Source organism: Mustela putorius, unplaced genomic scaffold, assembly GCF_011764305.1.
Source record: "Mustela putorius furo isolate JIRA1106 unplaced genomic scaffold, ASM1176430v1.1 tig00000095_pilon_pilon_pilon, whole genome shotgun sequence".
NCBI lineage: Eukaryota > Metazoa > Chordata > Mammalia > Carnivora > Mustelidae > Mustela > Mustela putorius.
The window spans coordinates 40,699,215-40,719,189 of record NW_025421280.1 but is presented as its reverse complement, the minus strand read 5'-3'; the positions used below and the strand labels follow the sequence as shown (position 1 = coordinate 40,719,189).

General features: G+C 67.1%; 2 protein-coding genes across 5 annotated transcripts; both read left to right on the top strand.

The window, feature by feature from the left end:
- The first annotated feature begins 415 nt into the window (after positions 1-415).
- LOC101676801 (cold inducible RNA binding protein) lies at positions 416-12,955 on the top strand. 4 transcript variants are annotated; one of them, XR_006608933.1, is made up of 8 exons: positions 416-547; positions 9,335-9,443; positions 9,562-9,668; positions 9,755-9,893; positions 9,989-10,070; positions 10,193-10,263; positions 10,651-12,652; positions 12,806-12,955. XR_006608933.1 is itself a non-coding variant. In XM_045087923.1 (6 exons), the coding sequence occupies exons 1-6, from the start codon at positions 9,341-9,343 to the stop codon at positions 12,530-12,532; spliced, it is 507 nt and encodes a 168-aa protein (XP_044943858.1). In that variant the 5' UTR covers positions 9,335-9,340; the 3' UTR covers positions 12,533-12,652. The 4 variants fall into 4 exon arrangements, 1 of the variants encoding a protein (XP_044943858.1); XR_006608934.1 differs by lacking the exon at positions 416-547 and adding an exon at positions 7,158-7,313; XR_006608932.1 differs by lacking the exon at positions 416-547 and adding an exon at positions 8,282-8,394.
- A 118-nt stretch (positions 12,956-13,073) lies between these two features.
- On the top strand, positions 13,074-15,862 carry FAM174C (family with sequence similarity 174 member C). Its single transcript, XM_045087940.1, has 3 exons — positions 13,074-14,079; positions 14,694-14,810; positions 15,494-15,862. Coding segments are annotated over exons 1-3 (651 nt in total). The 5' UTR covers positions 13,074-13,546; the 3' UTR covers positions 15,495-15,862.
- The last annotated feature ends 4,113 nt before the right edge of the window (positions 15,863-19,975 follow it).

The window sequence follows — 19,975 nt, the reverse complement described above, 5'->3', positions numbered from 1 at the left end:
GACTCTCAGCAGGGCCACCTGACCACGCTCTCTGGGCCTCGATGTCCCCAGCCACTGACGGGGAGCCTGCTTCAAATGCTGGGCCAGGCAGGAGGTGCTGCGTGGGTGGAGCGCTGACCTGAGCCCTGTCCTGGGTACCGGGCCTCCCCGAGCTGTCTAGTGGAAATCAGTGGTTCCCCAGGGCCTGGGGCTTGTGTTCGAGGCCTCCGGCCTGGCCGTCACAGCCCTGGGTGAACTCTCACCCCTCTGGCCTCACCCTGGCCTTGCATTCCAGCGCTTCCCAGCCCTGACGGTCATGCCTCAGGCCTTTGTCCCGGCCATGCCCTACGATGGAACACCCCTCTCCTGGGCGTCCTTGCTCTGCCTGGGGACTTCCTCAACTGGCATTTCCTGAAGGCTGGGCCATGGGCAAGTCCGCTGGGGTCCCCCTGTCATCCACTTTGGGGCTGGGCAGAGAGAGGACAGTACCAGCATCCTCACCCGTACTTCCTCAGTTCCCGACCCCTGCCGCCGAGAAGTCACAACTAATTACAGTCCCAGCTAACAGGTGAGAAAACGCCGAGCCCAGGGAGAAACAGTCGCCCTAGAGGCTGGGGCGCAGTCAAGCCGGTGACCGCTCCCTCCCGGGCAGATTTTCGGTGGCCCAAGCCTTTGTTTGCCCTCCCAGCCCCAGCTCCAGGGACCCCAGGGGTAAGGGACACAGGTGCTGTCCCAGGAGTGTCCTGGGAACATCTCCGGAAGGCCCTTCTGCCCGTCTCCCTGTCCAGTCACCTCCAAATCATCCCAAGCCCACAGCAGGAAGGTTGGGTGCCACCTGTCAGGGTGATCCCTCCAGACCTTAAGAGTCAACGGCTACGGGTTGGAGGTGTGGGTGGGACCCCTCAGGTGGAAACGTCCGCCCACGCAGCTGCCCCTGGGGGTCAGGGCTGAGGGCCGGACCCAGGTGACTCCGCAGGGCTGGGTGGGGGGTGTGGAAGGAGGTGCCGGCTGAGGCGCCCGCTGAATCACCGGCGGCTGCATCACAGGCTGTGTGTGCACGCGGCAGGGCGGGGGGCCTTGCCCTGCTCCCGGGAACCCACCCCTCAGGGCGCTACCTGGAGCCCAGCTCGGGAGTCCAAAGTTCGCGGCCCTGCCCTGGGGTCGTAGGGGGACAACACCCCGGTGGGGGTTGCGGGCCCTTGGGCTCCTTCCCCCTGGAAGGTTACGCAGCGCACACACCTCGCTGGGGGCAGGTGCCCGGCCAAAGGGAGCTGCGGCCAGAGGGGCTGCAAGCTAGGCCACGCGAAAGTAAGGTAAACTGAGGCCCAGCGACGGCTGGGGCTGCGGAGATCGCAGGGGGCGGTGTCTGCCCTGCGCCGCCCCCTCCTCCCATTGAGGAAAAAGCTGAATGGGAGGGGGTGGCCCCCGGAAACCCGCAGGAATGGAATCGCGGTTTCCACGGCAACGCGCCGCGAATCGGGCCTGACGTCACCGCGGGGAGGGCGCCCCGGTCGCCCCCGTCCGCGCGTCGGGGAGGGGGCTCGGGTCCCGCCCCCTCATCCCGGGGGACGCCTCACTGGTGGCCCCGCCGTTCGCTCTTCCGCGCGCGCCAATGGCAGCGTGGCGTCCGCGCCGGAGGGTGGGACCGCGCCCGGGCCCGCCGAGTGCGCAAGCGCGGCGCGGAGGCGGTGGGGGGGCCCTCCCTGCGGTCGCGCGTCTGCAAACTTGGGGGCGGGAGGCGCGCCGAGGGTCTGACGGCTCCGCAGCGCCGGGACGGAAGAGGGGGTGTAGCGGAGGGCGCCGCACGTGGACCCCCGCACCGGCGCGCTCGCTCGCACCCCTCCTTCTACGTCCCGGCATTGTGTGCTGCCCCCTCCTCGGCTCGGCGGCGCGACCTCCGGATTGGGGGAGCACGCGGCCCCCGGGCGGGGTGGGGCGCCCCGGCCTGAGGCCTTGCCAAAGAAATAGGAGTTTGCCAAGCGTTGGAAGAGGGAAGGGGTGCCCCTAGGTGGGAGACAGCGTGCGCCACGACCCGGAGACGCGCAGGCAGGTGTATTGGTAACAGCTGCGAAGTGAGATGGGGAGATTCGAAGCAAACGGCGGGAGGAAGACGCCGAGGCGAGGACCCGAAGGGGGGGAGTCCCCAAATCTGTGGCTGGGGATTGAGGCGGGTCCCCGGGGAGGAGGGCCCAGAACACCCAGGTGGCCGGGCCCGAGGAGCGCCGGGTGAGGCGCTGTCCGAAGGCGGCGGAGGTGGTCGGCAAAGGGGCCGCGGGAGGCTAGCGGGAGCACGTTTTGCTGTGATCAGGAGTCCCCTCGGAGAAGGCAGCGGTCAGTGGGAGCAGGAGCGGGCCCCGCCAGGTGGGGAACTTCGGGTCCAAGGGTAGCCCCCCGCTGGGCAGGCGCAAGACTCAGTCGCGGGTCGGGCGGACTGTGTGCACTGGTTTGGCTGCCAAGCTGTGGAGCCTGGACTGGAGGCTTGGGTCCCGGTGGACAGTGCTCCTGGTTGATGCGACCGCCGTGGGCAAGCGGGAGAAGGTCACTGGGGTCACTGCTTTCTGCTCCAGGCCAGAGTCCCCTGGGGGTGGCCAAATGGATAGTTGGGGTTGGCTCCACGATTTTGAAATGCCAAAGGCCGGGGTCAGGGCCTGGCTTGGGGAGGAGCCGGCCTCTGGAAAGGAGCCATGTGGGGAGACAGGAGTGAGCGGTATCCCGTCCGGGCCAGCTCCCGCAGCCCCAGCACCGGGCGGGTGCCTGGGCACAGCCGCCCCCACCAGGCCCAGTGGGACCTGCATGCCTCTCTAGGCGCCTGGGGAATGGGAGTTACCAAGCCACAGCCAAGGGTGCTGGGGCCCAACCCAGGAGTCTTGACTCCAGCCCCACCCACGGCTGCCCAGCCCTGGGAGGGCAGGGGACAGGCAGCCTCTGTTGTGACCCGGACGGGTGAGCAGGCCAGCCCCGGTGTGGGGGCGGGGCTGCTGTCACCTGGGGCCCTGCCCATGTGACGGCCCTCCCTCCGCGTCCGGGTCCCTGGCTCGCCGCCTCTCCTTCTCCCCTCTAGTTCTGCCCCCTATTCTGCCTGTCCTGCAGGCCGCGGGTTGTCTTCTCCTCTGTTGGCCTTCCTCAGTCCGTCTCTGTGGGTATCTGGGGCCCTGTCCCACTGACTCCTCCCCCACTTCCGCCCCCTCTCCGGAGGGGGGAGCCCTCCATCACCCCCGGCACACATTCCAGCCTCCACCCCCGCCTGGCTGCCCCTCCCTGGAGCCAGCTGCTGCGGGAGGGAGTGGGCTAGGGCTGGGTCAGAGGTTGGGGTGCCGGCAGGGGCTGTAGGGGGCACCCCCTCCTCCGGAATGTGGGCGGGGATGCCCGCAGGGTTGGGGGGGAAACAGGGCTCTAGACAGCTGGCTGCGAGCAGACCGCCCGCGCCCCACCCCCCCAGACACTGCCCACACACGCCACCCCCCCCAACCCGCCCTCTCGCCCACGCTCTGGAGAATTGCACCCTCCAACAGTTAGGGGCCCCATACCGATTCCCACCTGAGTGCCAGGCTCCTGGCTCTGCTGTACGCGGCCCCCCCCCACACACACACACGGCCCCACTCACACTTTGATGCCACCACAGAGTCCCTCGATGGTATGATTTTCAAAACAATGACCCCCTCATTCTCACGCTGGACCAAGACCTCCCTTAAGGAAACTGCAGAATTGAAAGTCACACCCGGCAGGGCAGGCACTCAGAGCCTCAGAGACTTGTCACCCACAACAGCACCCTCCCAGAACACGGCCCATGGCTCCAGCCACACACTCGAGCCCACCATACCGTCTGTGGCTATAGTCCTGCCGGAGAAGCAGAGAGCTGCTGATCTGGGTTGGGGACAGGTGGGGTGTGTGCACTCACTCCATCCCTGCTGGGACCTGGAGGAAGGGGCAGGAGCGTCAAACAATTTCCCCTGTGCCAGCGACAGAAGGAAGGGCAGAGAACCCCAAGTGCCTCCTGGGGGGCACTTGTCCCCGTTCAGCCTCACTGACCCCAGGAATCCCTGCTGCTGCACCCACGTCTCAGATGGGCAACTGAGGCCCCGAGAGGGCCCTGGCCACACCAGCCTGCCCAGCAGGGCACCAGCCCTCACTGACCTTCAAGGAAGAGCAAGACAGTTGTGGGACACCAGCACTTGTGCGGCGGACGCTTGGTGCTGCCCAGGCCACATGGACACAACTGTCTTCCCTGAGTCCTTGGCAACTGCCACAGGAGGGGGCCACTCTGTCTCCCTCTGGCTGCTCCAGTGTTGCCGAGGAGCCACAAGCCCTGGGAAGGGGTCCTTCTGCCCCTTCCTGTGCCCATAGGGAGGCTGTGTGTGAGTGCCATCCTGAGTGTGGGGCCAAGGTCAAGTGAGTGGATAGGACACTTGTGGGGGACAGCTCCTCCTACCCGCCAGGGGTGGGGAGGTGTGAACCTCAGCCCCTCCCCAGCCTCAAAATCCAGCAGGCTGTGGACCCAGCCCCCCCAAGGCAAGCCTCAAGGTTTTCATGAGCACACAGAGGGGGTCTTTGTGTGCAAGGTCTGGCGTTTCTCAGACAACTGGCACATGTTTGATGTACTTGTGTGTTTGTCCACCACACACGCGCCTCCGGGACCCTCTGCAGCAAGGACAGGGTCACCGTCTGGGCCTCTGGGGCATCTGGAGTACAAAAAAGAGCAAACGTGCAAACCCGAGGGCTGGGAGTGTGACATCCAGAGGACTTGCCCTCACACAGGTGGGCTGGCGTGTCTCTGTGGCCCCTCTAGGCCCCACCCCACAGTCTCTGCTCACAGCCACAAACCCAGTGCCCGGCCCTTGCAACCCTGGGGTGGGAGCCAGGGCTCCATGTTCCTGGGCCTTCACTCACGGGGGCTCCACTGGGTGCCTCCGTCCATCCCCTGTCCTGCACATTCTCCACTGCGGAGACCCCTTCCTAGGAACAGGAGGGAAACTGACGCCAGGGGCAGCCCCTTCTAGTGCTTCAGGGTGGCAAAGAGCTGAGCTTCCTGTGTTCACGGTCAGCAGCCACCTGGGCCCTCAGAGACGGGAGAGGGCCCACACCTCCTGCAGGTAGGAGCCAGATCGGGGTGGAGGGGGGGACAGTTTGACTCTGTCGGGCTTCTGGCCTCCTGCAGCCGTCCTCAGCCCTGCAAGACCCTGGCCACTGCTGACACAAAGCACAAGGCCCACCCCAGGGGCAAGAGTCACGCCTCCAACCGCGGGGGTGCCCACCTCTCTGTGAGGCCTGCCCGTGACTGGTCTCACGTCTGTGTCCCCGATGCACACGCTCTGGAGTCCATGTACGCCCCCCTCCTGTCTTGCGGACTGAGAACTGTCCACACACTTCCATACCCGGGCACACACAGCCCCACTTTTGCATCCACGCAGGCACGGTCCCCTGCCATCCTGTGTCTGTTTACCCACGACTCGCCGGCACACATGTGCACCACACCTGGCAACGCGCACACTCATCCAGTCTCCGCTTCCCCCACCCTGGCTCCGGGCCCTACGGGTTTGGGCCAGGCGGGCCAGCGAGTCTCTGCCAGACGGTCCCATTCGTGCGCCCCCGCCGGGAGGCCTCCAGGTGCACTGTCCCGGCCCCCGCCTGGTCGACCGGGAGGGGGCGATAATTACGCGGCCCGAGGGTCGTCCCCTCCCCACCCCCCACGCGCCTTTCATCCCGGCCAACGCCCGTCCGGGACCCAGACGCTCATTACCGCCTCCCGCCCGGTCATTAGCCAGGGTCGGGGGAGGACCCGGCGTCCCGAGGCCCGGCCCGGCGGGAAGGCGGAGGGGGCGCGGCGGGAGCCAGATGGCCCCGCCCTCGTCTCCATGGCGACGTCCGCGGGTGGGGAGTCCAGGCCGGGAGCGGCTGGACTGCGGTGGGAGAAGTGGTCCCGGAGGCGGGCGCCCCTCCGCGGAGGGGCGATTTGTAGACGCGGCCGACGGGGACCTCCCGGCCTCTTTCCCGTCCCGCCGGGCAGGCGGCGAGCACCGCGCGTCCAGGCCGCGAATAGCAGCCTCTCCCCTGCCCGCGGCTATTTTGAGACCCATCCTCCCGCCCCCTCCGCCACCCGCCCCTCCCAGCGCGCTGGCAGAGGCGCAGGGTCAGGCCTTTGGGCGGGACGAGGACCCCGTCCCACGCTGGAGCGCGCGGCGGGACCCGGAGCCCCTGGCCGGGGTGACAGCGAGGCCGCAGCGCCGCCTCGTGTCCGTGGGGGAGAGCGTGGCGCAGCGGTCGCGACAGCGAGGAAGGTGTGAGAGCCGCCCCCACCCACGGAAGAGCAGATGCAGGAAACCGCAGGGATGCAGGCTGGGGCGGAGACAGGCCGCACCCCCGCGACGCCGGCACGCAGGCCCCGCACAGCGCCCAGAGCGGGCAGAGTTGGCCACAGGTGTCCCCAGGCATGGGTCCTTGCTGAGACGGGAACCCAGGAGAGTCGTGGGTATACGTGGAGACGCGGCAACAGGCTCGTAGTGAATGTTTAATAAGCGCGTGCTGGCGGAAGGAAAGAATGAATGAACGGAGCGCTTCCCAAACCAGGCGAAGGCCGACTCCGAGCCGCGGAGCCGTGGGGGCGGGGCCTAGGCCAGGGGAGGATTCTGGGCCACCAGGGCCGCGGGGACACCAGGTCTGGGCTGGAACCAGGAGCCCTTGACCTGACTTTGCTAGGGGAGCCCACCAAAAAGGGTGGCGGGCAAGTGCTCGCGGGCTGGGCTGACCTGGCCCCAGCCCACCCGCCCCCCTGCACGCGGCCTGGGAGGCGGAGGGAGCTGAGAGCTGGCGTCTCTTTTTGCTCCTTTTAATAACCACCCTGCGTGAGAGGCTGACGCAGCAGCGGGCTGCCTCTGACGGGGAGGGCTGTGGCACGGGGCAGCGACGTGTGTGGGGGGTGGCAGTGAGTCAGGAGCTTCTCTGCAGGAGGGGGCTCCTGAATGGGGGAGGAGTCCCAGTGATCTTGTCACAGGAGACCATGTCCTTGCCTGTGCCCCTTACTTGGTCAGCTAGGCCCGCCTGACAGTGTCAGCAAGTCTGAGGGGGTCCGGAGCGGGGCTGGAACTTCTCTGTGGTGGGCAACAAACCGGGGTGGGGGGGTGTCCTCTGTTCCCAAGTCCTCTGCATGGCGTCTACCCTCTGAAGACTGTCTAGAGCAGGGCGTGGGCAGGCAAAGTTCTGCACTAGTTTTTTCCATCCCGTGGAGGCGTCCAGGGTCACCAGAGACAACACAAGCCAAAGCCTGCACAGGGGCAAAAGGTGGCCACACAGGGGCTCCCATAAAGTGGCCTTGGGACTCTCCGAGAGCAATCTTGCAGGTGAGGGTGCCTGCAAACCTTGTTCTCCTGACAGCAGAGGTCTCGGAACCCCCAGACGGGAGAGGGAGAGAGCATTGCTCACCCCACCACGGGTGATGAGTCTGTTCCATGTGCGGGCAGGAAGCAGGAACGCATGCTGGAAGGGAGGCCAAGGGTTGAGACCAATGTTGGGTGCAGGGCTGGCCCCAGTGATGGGCTGGGTGCCCAGGAGGGGGTCAGTCAGCCCTCCGGAGCTGCAATGCACAGAGGCGTAGGTGAGTGTGGGGGTGTGGGCACAGCACCAAGCAGGTGTCAGGACTGGGGTGGAAGGAGGTGTGGGTGCTGGTGGAGGTTTGTAGGCAAAGCAGGTTGCGTGCGATTGGGGTGCCCCCAAATTGTGAAGTAGGAGGAAATGGGAGCTTGGTGACTATTGGGATCCACACACGTGGGGTTGTCTCAGCCTTGGGGTCTGGGGTGGCTTTGGGGCGCACTCCATGAAGTAGTGGGGTCCCGGGAGTACCAGGGTATCCGGTGATTTGGCGTGGATATCAGAATGATGTCAGGGTTCAGGTGAACTGACAGTTGGGGCAACGGTGGGGACAGCGACTTGGCCAAGACTGCATTGGCGGCGACCGCCGGAGCAGAGCGCAAGTCTGAGTCCGAGCCACACCAGGAGATGCCCGGGAGGTTTGGGGCCTTGGCCTCCAGAGACCCCTTTGTTCCGTACCACGGACCGGGAGGTGGGGTGGGGGCGGGCATGCGGTTGTGGGTCAGCTCCGCCCCGCCGCGCGCCGGGCCCGCCTCCGGGTCGCGGGCGGAGGACGGCGGGCGAGGCGCGTCCTCGCCAATTATCGCGCCCGTACCCGCGCGCACGGGAGTGGGGAGGAGCCGGGACAAGCCCAGCCCCTGCCTCATGAATATGAGGTGCGGCTGCGGCTGCCGAGCCCTCGGATTGGCTGGCGCGGGGCAGGGGGGGCGGGGACCCGCGGCGGCGTACTTAAGGCCGGGCGCTCGGCGCCCCCCCTCAGTCGCGCGTTAGGAGGCTTGGCTCGTTGTGCTGCGCCTTGTTCCCGCCTGCGTCAGGGACCTTCCCGACTCAGTGGTGAGGGCCCTGGCGGCACCGGCTCCGCGGGCCCGGGGCGGCAAGTGGCCTGCGGCCGGCCGGAGGAGGCGGGACGGCGGCGGCACGCCCCTGGGCGGGGGCGGCGCCGGGGCGGGCCCGGGGTGGAGTCCGCCCCGCCGGCGGCGATGGGCAGCGGGACACCGGGCCAAGCTGTGGCCGGAGAGCGTCCTTCCCTCGGGCCCCGCTCTCCGCGAGCGGGACGCCACAGCAAAATGGCGGCCGCGAGCGCGAGGCTGCACCCAGCGAAATGGCGGGAGTGCCGGGTGCCCGGATGGAGTGGCGCAGGGCGTGCGCGGGGCGCATGCGCGCGGCGGTGGGCGGGGCCACGATGCGTGGCCCGGGCCGCCGCTCCCGGTTTCCCGTTGGAGGCGCACGAAGGCCGCGCAGGCCCGGCGCCCTCCCAGTGCCCCGAACTAGGGTCCGAGAGACGCGGCGCGCCGCGCGTTCTGGCCGGTGTTTCCGGCGCTGCTCGGCGGGGTTTCTCCCAGCCGGGAGTGAGTCGGCCCGAGGGGCCGCAGCCCCACACGTCAGGCTCCACGGGGGAGGCCCCCGCCCCCCGCGCCCAGTGCCCGGCCCCCGGCCCCGGCCCTCACGGGGCCCCACAGTGGACCAAGCACGTAGCCCCTCCCCACCCCCACGGTCCTGCTCACGAAGGGGAAGCCCGGGCGGCGCGCCGCCGCTCACGCCGTCCAGAGGTGTCCCGCCGTAGCCGTCCCGGGGGCCCAGCGCCGGCCCGCGGGGAGCCCGCAGCCCGGGGGGCGGGGCGGGGCGCCGTGAACCCAGCGGTCCCGGCGTGCCCCCGAGGCGGGCGCGCGGGGTCGCGGCCTTCCTCCCACGCGCCACGCGCGTTCGCGCGAAGTGGGCTGGGGGCCCGTGACGCGCCCCGGCGGCCCCGGGCTCTCAACCGCGTTTGCCGCAGGCCGCCATGGCATCGGACGAAGGCAAGCTTTTCGTCGGCGGGCTCAGCTTCGACACCAACGAGCAGTCGCTGGAGCAGGTCTTCTCCAAGTACGGGCAGATCTCGGAAGGTGAGGCGGGGGGCGCGGGGGGCGGGGGCGGGCGGGGGTGCCGGGGGCTCGGGGGCGGGGGCGGGGGCGGGCGGGGGCGCCGCGTGCCGAGCGCAGACCCCGCGTCTCTCGCGCACAGTCGTGGTCGTCAAAGACCGGGAGACGCAGCGGTCGCGAGGGTTTGGCTTTGTCACCTTCGAGAACATCGACGACGCCAAGGACGCCATGATGGCCATGAACGGGAAGGTGAGGGCGGCTGCCCCCGGGGTGCGGGCGCGGTGCGCGCAGCGGGCGGGGAGGGGCGACGCTGACCGCGCCGTCTCCGCTTCCAGTCGGTGGACGGGCGGCAGATCCGGGTAGACCAGGCCGGCAAGTCGTCCGACAACCGGTCCCGTGGGTACCGAGGTGGCTCCGCGGGGGGCCGGGGCTTCTTCCGAGGGGGCCGAGGCCGGGGCCGCGGGTTCTCCAGAGGTGAGTGCTGCGTGCTCAGGGCCTTGGCCCTCGGGAGCCCGGTGGGCCGGTGCTGGTAGGCGATGGGCTGACCGCCCCCTTGTCCCTGGCTGCAGGAGGAGGCGACCGAGGCTACGGGGGGAGCCGGTTTGAGTCGAGGAGTGGGGGCTACGGAGGCTCCAGAGACTACTACAGCAGGTGGTGGCTGAGGCCCCGCGGGGGGCGGGGGCGGGGGCGGGGGCGAGGCTGCCCTCTGGACCCTGGCGCAGGGCGGGCAGGCGGACGAGCGGCGTGCCTGGCCTGAAGTGTCTTTTTTTCAGCCGGAGTCAAGGTGGCGGCTATGGTGACCGGAGCTCGGGTGGGTCGTACAGAGACAGCTACGACAGTTACGGTAAGTCCTGCTCCGAGGGCACCAGGCTGCGGGGTCTGCGGCGGGGGCTCAGTAAGCCTTGGCGCCCTGTGCGCGCGACGCGCAGACTCTGCCACTGTCCTTGCCCGTAAGGGACAAGACTGCTTTCGGGGTCTCTGTGCCAGCCGCCGTGTCTACCACAAAGCCAGACTGACTGAGGAGGAAAGGGAGAGTGAGGCCCCCCCAGCCCGAGCGGCCAGCATCTGTGCATGTGCCAGCGCCCGGCCCTGCCGCTCTGCCCTCAGCCGTGGGGGGTTGGTGACTCCCGAGGCTCTAGGGCCGAGCCCTCCAGGTCCCACCCGAGAGGGGAATGCTGCCTCTTGTCGCGCGCTTCAGTGCTTTTACACTGTGCCTGCTTCTTGTCCTCAGCTACACACAACGAGTAAAAATCCTTCCTGCTCAAGATCGTCCTTCCAATGGCTGTATATTTAAAGATTTTGGGAGCTTCGCTGAATCGTTGATGTGTAGTGAACACACCTCCTTGCACCCCACTTTTGTAGTCTTCTCGGTTCTGATCTTGTCAAACACAGCCTGACTGCTTCTGACCCCCAGCTGGCCTCCTCGCTAGACCTTTCTTTTGAAGGAAGCGCTGTCCGTTTTTAAGGGTTTTAAAAACGTTCTGAGAAGCACTTCAGATCCTCCTTTGTTGTTTCTACCAGGAGCCATACGTTTTTTAGGAAATCGCTGGGGGTTGTGTTGCCGTTTTTGCTCCTCTTTTTAGCGGGGTCAGGCCCCTGAAGTTGGGCGCCCCGGTCTCTTAAGATTGAACGGACTCTGAATCCGCTTTTTGTCGGAAGCTGAGCACGCTGTGGCTTTTTCCAACTCTGTGTAACGTTTCTGAGTGTCGCGTGGTAGGACCCGTCCTGCGGCAGCCACAGAGGCGCTCCGGCTGCCCTGGGCCTGGCGAGAACGGCCCTTCTATGCTATGTATGACCCGCAGTAGATCGCAGACGTCCCTCGAAAGGTTCTTGAAAATGTTTATTTATATTGTCCTTTTTTACTGGAAGACGTATGCATATCTTATCGATGTTGTATTTGAAGTGGTTAAGGAATCCTTGTACGCAGTTTTCTTTGGCTTCACGAAGCCGATTAAAAGACCGTCTGAAATGAACCTTGCTCTGACAATTTCCCTTTCATTGCACAACACACGCCCTGCTCCGGGTCGAGACAGTCGGAACGGAGCGGAGAGCAGTTTGAGGAGGAGGTCTGCCAGTCCTGCCAGAGGCCCCCGGAGAGCTAGACAGGGAGGGCAGGACAGACGGACGCTTGCCAGGCCCCGTGTGACAGCGGACTGCCGTGGGTCCCGGTGCCGGCGAGGAGGCGGGTGACGGGGAGAGCAGTTCAGCAGGGCCGGTGGGCGCTCGGGCACGGGACGCCGACCCAGACCGCCTTAGTTCAGAGGCAGGCCAGAGAGCGGGCAGCAGGCAGCGTCCCTGGGCGACCGCAGACTGACCGGCTCGTTAGCTAGCTCTGCTGTTGCTTTACAAGTTCTGAGCTCTCACCGCTAGCCTATGGAAGCTGCAGCCCCTCGGAGGACAGACGTGTTGTGCGCCCAACAGAACCCTCTGAGACGCAAGCTGCTCCCTTGGCTAGCTCTATGTGGAAGTAGCCCTGTAATTCGAGGTAACTCCTGCTCGCGTCCGCAACCCTCCGCTTGTCGAGAGCTCGCTTGAAAGTCAAGTCAGATGCCTGGGGAATGGTCCTCTGACGGTTTCTCCTTTTCCATTTTTTTTTCCTTTTTTCCTTTTTTTTTTTTTTAAATCAAGTTTGCACTAGAGTCAGACCTTGGCCATTGACCGTTCCCCGCCTGCAGCCAGGCGTGCGGCCAGGCAGCCACGCCTCAGGAATAGGTTCGATCCGTAAGCAGGATTGCAGGCCACCGAACGCCCTGGTTTTCGGAATTTTTGTTCGTCCGAGGACCGTCTTTTCCAGACCTTATTCAGGCTCCTAACTAGCGTTCTCTGACGTCTGCTGCCGCCACGAGTTTCCCCAGAGCCCACTCTCTTCTCTCAGCAGCTCCGTCCCAGTGGTAGCTGGCTCTGCTGAGGGGCGGCACGTGGCCTGGCCCATCGGAAAGGCGCAGGCCCACCCCGGGCACGCCAGCCTGTGACGGGGCCGCTGCCGGGATGCCCCGATGACTAGCTTGAGACCCTCCTAGGAGCCGTGGATGGTTTCGGGGGAGAGGGGATGGGGCAGATGCAAGCCGTAGTGGGGACACTGGGCGTAACGCTTCTTTGCTTTGGCAGGTTGAAAGGAAGCCAGTGTGACTTGAAAGGGTGGCCAGAGAACAGCGATGACCTGGGGTCAGTGTCCCAGGAGGGCCATCCCCTGGAAGCCAGAGGCATGGCTGCTTACCTCCGACCATGTACCTGTAAGTGCTCTTCTGGGGTGGGGGAGGCCCCTTGGCCCTGGTTGTGCCCGGCCCATCCAGTGGGTTCTCTCCTGAGCTGCCCCACTGGGACCCCAGCCGGAGGTTGGGCTTCCCACTGGACCCCTCCTTATCCCCCTGCTTCTTGTTTTCCAGCGGGTGCACCCCTGGGGAGGCGGAGGTGCTGGGTGCACGTGGCCGGGAGGACCAGCCGTGTGCCAGTGTGCACCGCAGCGAGTACTCTCCCTCGACGGGAGCGGGACCTGGACGTTGGATTTGAATAAACGCCTGGTGTGTCCACACGGAGATCTGAGTTTGGCTTGAGGGCGTGGCCGCAGAGCCCGGGGTGGAGAGGGACTTGGGGGAGTCGGCCAGGGAAACCATCTCCTGGCCTTTGTTCAGGGCCCAAGCTGAGCCCAAGCAGGAGTGACCACCTCCTCACTCGGTCGTCTCCTTGGGCGGTTCTCGTGGGTTCAGCAGGCAGGGTGCCAGGTGGGGGTGGTCCCCAGCCCCCCTCATCTGAGGCCGGCACCGCTCTCCCGGGGTCTTGGTATAGTGACCCCCAGAGCCTCCCATTTTGAGTTGCCTGCAGGGCGGAGCTTGCTTCCTGGGCTGGTTGCCTCCTGCCCCCGTCTTGGGGTGCAGAGCACGGAGGCTGACCCTTGGTGGCGCTGCCCTGGGCCCTGAGCTGCGCACCCTCGCTGCCAGTGGGGTGGGGAGGGTGATGGCGGGGAGCCCAGAGCCCGGTCAGTGTAGCCTGCGGCCCTGAGAGCGCGGTGCCCCCACCAGCTGGATCCCCACCCTCTGCCCGGGGTGAGAGCAGCCGCAGGTCCCGGGACCGAGCGCCTGGAGAGACTGCCCCTCGCGGTGTTGCGGACCGTGGGCTGGGGTCCCACCATGGATGCGGGGAGCGCTTCCCCAGGGAGGCGGCGCGGGCGGGCTGGGGGCCGCGGAGCCCGAGGTGCGCGCGCAGCAGGCCGAGCGCCGCGCCCTGCGGGCCCCGCCCGAGAGTGCCCGGGGAGCCGCGCGGTGGGGGCGGTCTCTGCGGGCGCCAGACCCCGCCCCCAGGGCCCATTGGCTGACTCCGCCCCCGCGCCGCTGAGTGACAACTGCGCGGAGGCGGGGCGCAGCCACCGCTTCCGCCGGGCCATGGGGCCGCGCGTGTCGCTGCGGCCGCTGCTGCTGCTGGTGCTGCTGCCGCGGGCGCTGCTGTGCGGAGCCGAGGAGGCCGCGCCCCCGTCGCCGCGCCCCGCGCAAGCCACGCTGTCGCCAACGCCCGCCGTGACGAACGGGAGCCAGCCGGGCTCGCCGCACAACAGCACGTACTCGCGGCCGCCGGGCTCGCCGGGCTCGGCGCTGCTGCGTTCCTTCTACGTGCTCACGGGCCTCAGCGGCCTGGCCGCGCTCTACTTCCTCATCCGGGCGTTCAGGTGCGTGCGCCGCGCACCGCCCCCGCCGCCCGGCCGCGGCCAGTCGTCATGCGCCTGGCGCCTCACGTGACTGCGCCCCGCCCCGCCCCTCGGCGCGGACTGGCGGCGCGCGCTCGTCACGTGGGCGGGGCGGGATGGGCGGGGCGGGGGACTGGGCCCCGCCCCTCTGCGGCTGCCTGTGCGGCGGCGCCGCTGGGTCCGCGTCCGTGGTGGACCTCGGCTGCGTCGCCCCCGCGCTGGCCGGCGGGCCCGGTAAGCCGGCGGGGTCCTACGGGGGGCGTTGGCCCGCGGCGCCGAGCGTGCCCAGACCCCCCCGGACAGGCCCTTCCCGGGCTCCGGTGACCGCGTCCGCGGAGCCGTGTCCCCTTCCTGCGCGTGGCGGGAGGGCCGGGAGCGGGGCCTCTCCCCGAGCCGGGCCTCCGTGAGGACCTTCGGAGCCACGGAGAGTCCCTGTGGCGGGCGGAGCTGGACGGGGGGGCGTAGACTCGGCAGCGCCGTGGCGCGGCTCGGAGGGGTCTGGCCGCGGGGCGGGCGCGAAGCAGGACGGGGTGTCAGCACCCCAGCCCTGGACGCGCCCGCGCGTGGACCCCGAGCTTGCCTGGGCCTGCTTGCAGGTTGAAGAAGCCGCAGAGGCGGAGGTATGGCCTGCTGGCCAGCAGCGACGACCCCGCGGAGACGGCATCGCTGGACAGCGACGAGGAGGTCGTTTTCGAGACGCGGAATCTGAGATGGTAGCACGGGCCTCCCCTCGAGCGCCAGGGGCTCCTGTCGCGGGGCAGCGGGGCGGCCCAGGTCGGAGGGTCGGGGGCTGGGGGCCGCGGAGGCCTCGCCGTGATCGCAGGGCTGGCCTTGCAGCTGCGCGCTGTGTGGCCCCGGAGCAGGGCTCCCCGGCCGGGCCTCCCGCAGTCCGCTCTCCAAGGCTGCACTGGGCTGCGGTGCTGCACCAGTGGCGCTGGCTGTGCTCGACCCCGAAGGCCCCAGTGTCTGGGCGGAGAAGAAACTGTGGCAGCTGCGGAGGGTCTGGGTCAGGGATGGCCTCCGTCGGGCCCCAGGCCCCGGAGGAGTATCAGGGCCTACTGGGCACAGTGCCCACAACCAGTCTGAAGCAGGAGTGAGGGCCTGCCTAACCCCAGCCCCAGTGTGCTGGGGTGGGAGGTGCAGGCGTGGAGGCCAAGAGACCAGAAGACCCTTCAGGTTTTTCAGGCCCGGAGGGGAGGCGTTGGTGTGGTCTGAGATCCTCTGTGGCTGGGGGGCCCCTCCTCCTGAGCTGGGCCATCTGGTAGGGCCCAACAGCTCTTTGTGGTGGACCTTGGTGGACTACAGTGGAGGGGCCGGGCAGGTGTGGGCTCTGCTCATCCCTTGCAGGATGGACCCCAGGCACAGCGGGGTCTCACGGTCTGCTCCTCACCTCCAGACGCTCCGGTTAGGGAGGTGGCGTTTCCAGAAGCCCCGGGGAGAGGACCAGCGATGGACCCTGCTCCCAGTGTCTGGTGCACCCCTCTGACCCTCCTGCCGGCTTTGACACGGACTCCAAGAGCCTGTCTCGCTGGCGCCTCAGCCCGAAGCCGCCTCAACCCTTCGCCCAAACAGGACTGTGTCGGACGCTGGGTGGAAATCAGAGGCCCCGGAGAACGGCGGGACTGTGACTGGTGCTGCTCCCCCTGCTCCGTGGGGATGGGGCAGCCCCAGCGAACACTGGGTGGGTGGGGAGGGCGGCAGGGGGACCTGTCCGGGAGTGTCTTCCCGCGGGGCTGGGGACAATAAAAGCCGCCGTGGATGTGTAGCTGCTGCTCTGCTCTGTGCAGGGCCCAACCCTGTGTGACAACGCGCAGGTGGCCGGGGCCCATCTGTGACCGAGTCGGGCTTCTGTGGACCTGTCTGCAGCTGTCCTGGGGGTCCAGTGAGTCCCCCAGGGTAGACGGTGAGCTGGGGGAGACCTGCCTTACCTGCCTGGACAAGGTTCTTCAGGGACCTTGTCTCTGAGCCCAGAGAGAACAATGTTCAGGTCAAAGCTCTTGTTCAAGGGCTCCCTCCTCTCTGCTGGCGGAAGCCGGAGTCCCATTCTCCAGTACCCCGGGCGGCCCTGCTCGCACCTCCAGCTCGTTTGGGGGTGTTTCCCAAGGAGCCCTGGGGCGGGAGTGCGGGGGCTGGAGGTTCTGCAGCCTTGGACCCCCGTGCCCCCCGCACCCTTCCCCAGCGGCCGTGTGGAAGTGTCCCCTGTGAGGCGGTTGGTGGGTTTCTCTGTGGGCCTCGTTCTCCTTGTGAGCTGCGGTTTCTGGGCAGATTCCGGTTCTGGCCGGACACCCCCGACCCCCTAGGTTTGATGCCCAAGAGTCAGAGGAGAGGGGCTGGCCAGTGGCCACCCAACCGTGTCTTTGTGAGGCGCTGCCACCAGGTGGCAGCCTTGTGCCGGGCAACCTCTTCCCTGCGGGCCTGGGTGGGGGGTGCTGGGGGGGTGCGGCCTGTCTTCCCTCACTGCCTGTGGTGCAGATGGGAACTAGAGCCAGCTGGGGCCTCCGTTTCTCACGCCTTGTCCTGAGCCCCACCTTGTCCCCCGTCCACGGGGGCGTGAGCAGAGCCTCCTGCCTGCTCGGGACCTGCCAGCCCCGTGGGCCCAGACACTTCCCGGGCCGGTTGACCTGCCCCACGGAGTGAAGCCCGGACCCCTGCCCGCTGCCAGCATGCAGAAAAGCCATCTCCACCATAGCCAGCTGGTCCCCCCCTTTCAGCCGCAGTCTCCTGCGATGGTCCCTAGTCTGCTTCCCTCGGCATCTCAGATGGCCTCCTCCCCACCCCAAGTGGGCTCACATTTCCCCTTTCTTCTCTGGTGGCCAGCTGCTGCCTCCCGGAAGTCCTCCCTGACTGCTCCTCACATCCTCTTTCGGGAAGGTCTTGCACGGAGGGTCCCGTGGGAAAGTCCAGCACAGCCAGCGTCCCTGAGCAGCCCGGAGATGTCCCAGCCCCTGCTCCACTGGCCCTGGTTCTTTGTCCATCTGTTCCCACCACGGGTCTCTGTCTCTGTGATTTGGGGCCGGTGCGGCTTTCTCTGACTGTGACTCTCCGCCTGCCTGTCTGTACCTCTCCATCTGCGTCATCTCTTCCCCTCGCTCGTCTTTGCCACCCGTCCCTGTGTATCAGACCCGCTGGGACACATTTTTAACAGGCACGCAGAGGCCGTCCCCAGCTCTCCCGTCCTGTGATCTGCGCCCCTTTCCCACAGCTCGGAGCGATTTTTCGAGCTTCAAAAGGCACATTAATTACTCTAATGAGGTCAGGAGAGACCCTCCGCTCTGCCACCCGGAGCTGGGAACACACTGCATGTGCCCCCCAGGCCCGGGCGCCTCGTGCCCACCCCAGTTGGGCAGGGTGGGGTGCCCCCGCCGGCTTCCCGGCCCTTATCCCTATCAGCTGCCGCGTGCCTGTGCACCCACACCCCCATGGGGGCGCCGAGTGATTGGCGGCCCCCGCCAAGGTTAATGCACTATCAGCAGGAAGTTCTCAGCGGCTAGAAGCCAGGAGAGGGGCCAGTCAGCTGGAGATGAAAGTCCCTGCCCAGGGCCTGTCGGCTCCAGGGCCCATGTGTGCACGCGGACGAGCAGGAGGGGGATCTCCGAACTCCCCTCCACCTCTGGCACGCACGCGCAGGCGTGTGGATACACACACCAGTGTCCCTGCACCGGGAGGAGGGATGCACAGACCCATTGCCCAGAGCCCTGGAGGCCCCTCCCGACACCTCAGCTCCCCACCACTGTCACCGGCGGCACACACGCTGGGCACGGCCAAGGGCCGGGTTTGGGTCTCGGGCTCTCACAGAGGACAGGACCTGCCCCCAGCCTCAGTGCCCCATCTGGTCGCTCCCGAAGGGACGTCTCAAAGCCAGGCTGAACCGGGCTGATGGCCCCTGGCGGGGGTCAAGGCCAGGTGTCTTCCCAGGAGCTGAGGGACCTCCTCTGCTGGCTCTGGTAGGGGTCTCCCCCTGGCCAAGCCGGGGCCGCTGAAGACCATTAGAGCCAAGGCGGAGGCAGCTTGGGTCTGATCTGTTCTTTACCGAGAAACTTCTCGCTTTCTCCCTGCCGCTGCAGACTTCAAAGGTGTAAGGGCACTGGGTACTGATTCCAAGCCATAGGGACTCACCCTGTGGGCAGCAGGGGGCGGGTACTGGGGTGGGGGTCAGGGGTGCAGTCTGGGCCTGGCCTGGACAAGACCCTCCCCAAATCTGGGGCAGACCCCTAAGACCAGGTGGACAGGGACGTACCCCATCAGAGACCCCAGATCCAGATCTGGGCCTGGGGCTGACAGCAAACCCTGAATGACCTTTGTCCTTGCCTGAGCCTTGAACCCAAACTGACCCCTGTCCCCAGAGGCAACCTGATCTCTGACTCTTCACTCCAGAAGAAGCTTACCCCAGGATGATCCCCGGCCCCAGCTGACGTCCCCTGCTGCCCCAGCCGGCGGCACCTGAAACGGCTGCCAGCCCCGGAGTCAGGGCCCCCAGCAGGACAGGAGTCCCCAGGAGCCACTGTGCCCCTGCCCCCACGCTGCCTGGGACCAGGCCTGGAGTGCCCTGCCCTCCCCTCCGCAGGGACCCTCCTCCAGGAGCTGCCTGCGGGGGTGCAGAGAGGCTGAATGGGGGACGCACGCCTTTGTTCCTGTCCCTGCTCTGGCTCTGACCTTGAGAGAGAGACAAGAACAGAAGGAAAACAGAGCTTCAGCTCAAATCCGCTCAGACAGCGGCTCTGGCGGTTCTTGCCTTGGTGGCCCCTGCATGCTAATGAGCAGACCCGCTGTCGCGGGGCCTCTGTCAGGCAGTGCCCTCTGCCTGGTGTGTCCTGCCCAGCTCCCCTCACCCCTGCGGGTCCAAGTCCTGCCGGAGTCTGATGGAGGAAACCCCAGCCCCAACTGTGAGGTCCCATCAAATCAGAGGACAGAGGGAGCTTCCAGAAGACCCCTCTTTGTCAGGCAGACACTGGACTGGGCTGGGCATGCTGCCCCCCCCCACACCGGCCCCGGGGCTTATGGCCCTACTGCCATACCTGTGCCTGGGGAGAGCTCCCCACTGGGAGCGACCACCCCTATGCTCTCCGGAGAGCCAGACCCGTCAGCCTGGGTGAGGCCGGCCTGTGCTGCTGGAGCCCCTGCCCCACAGTCCGCGGTGTCCAGAGGCTGTATTTGAAGGCCCTGCCAGGTGACCCCGAGCCAGTTCTGGCTTCTCTGGGCCTGCTGGGCCTGCCCTGGCTACTGGCTAAGGACAGGTTCCCACCCTGCTCTCTGGAGCCACGGGGCCACCCCTGGGACTTGGGTACCCGTAGTCAGGTAAGAGGACAAACCCAGAAGCCAGAACGCCCAGAACAGACCGGCTGAGTTCCCCGGAGGGCAGAGGACCGAGAACCTGCCGGGGGTGGGGGGCAGGGACGGACGGGCCTTGGTGGATGAGGGGAGCCCGAGGGCCAGAGCAAGGGAAAGACTCTGAGAGAGGCCGCAGCGGGGCGCGGGCCGGGACGCACGTCGGAGCAGCAGCGACACACCAGAGGTACATGGCCGGGATGGGTCCGTCCACCTGGCCGAGGGGACGCTTGCTCTGCCAGTCTTCGGACTTGTGGTAACCCCTCACGTGGGAACTTCCAGCTCAAGCGCTCTTGGCTCCTGGACCTTGTACTTCCCCGGGCCCGGGCCCGGGTAACAAACCCAGAGCGGTGGGACCCGGCTGGACGCCATGATGGTTTCCAGCCAGCACCTGGGGACAGAGCACCTCGACAGACAGAAAGGCGGTGGCGTGACCAAGGATAGCAGTGGATGGACAGGCCCCCAGTTCCTCACCTGCAGTCCGCTGCCCAGGAGCGATGACTCGGAGTCCCCTGAACAGGCCAGGCACTCCGGGCCTTTGCTTATGCTGTAC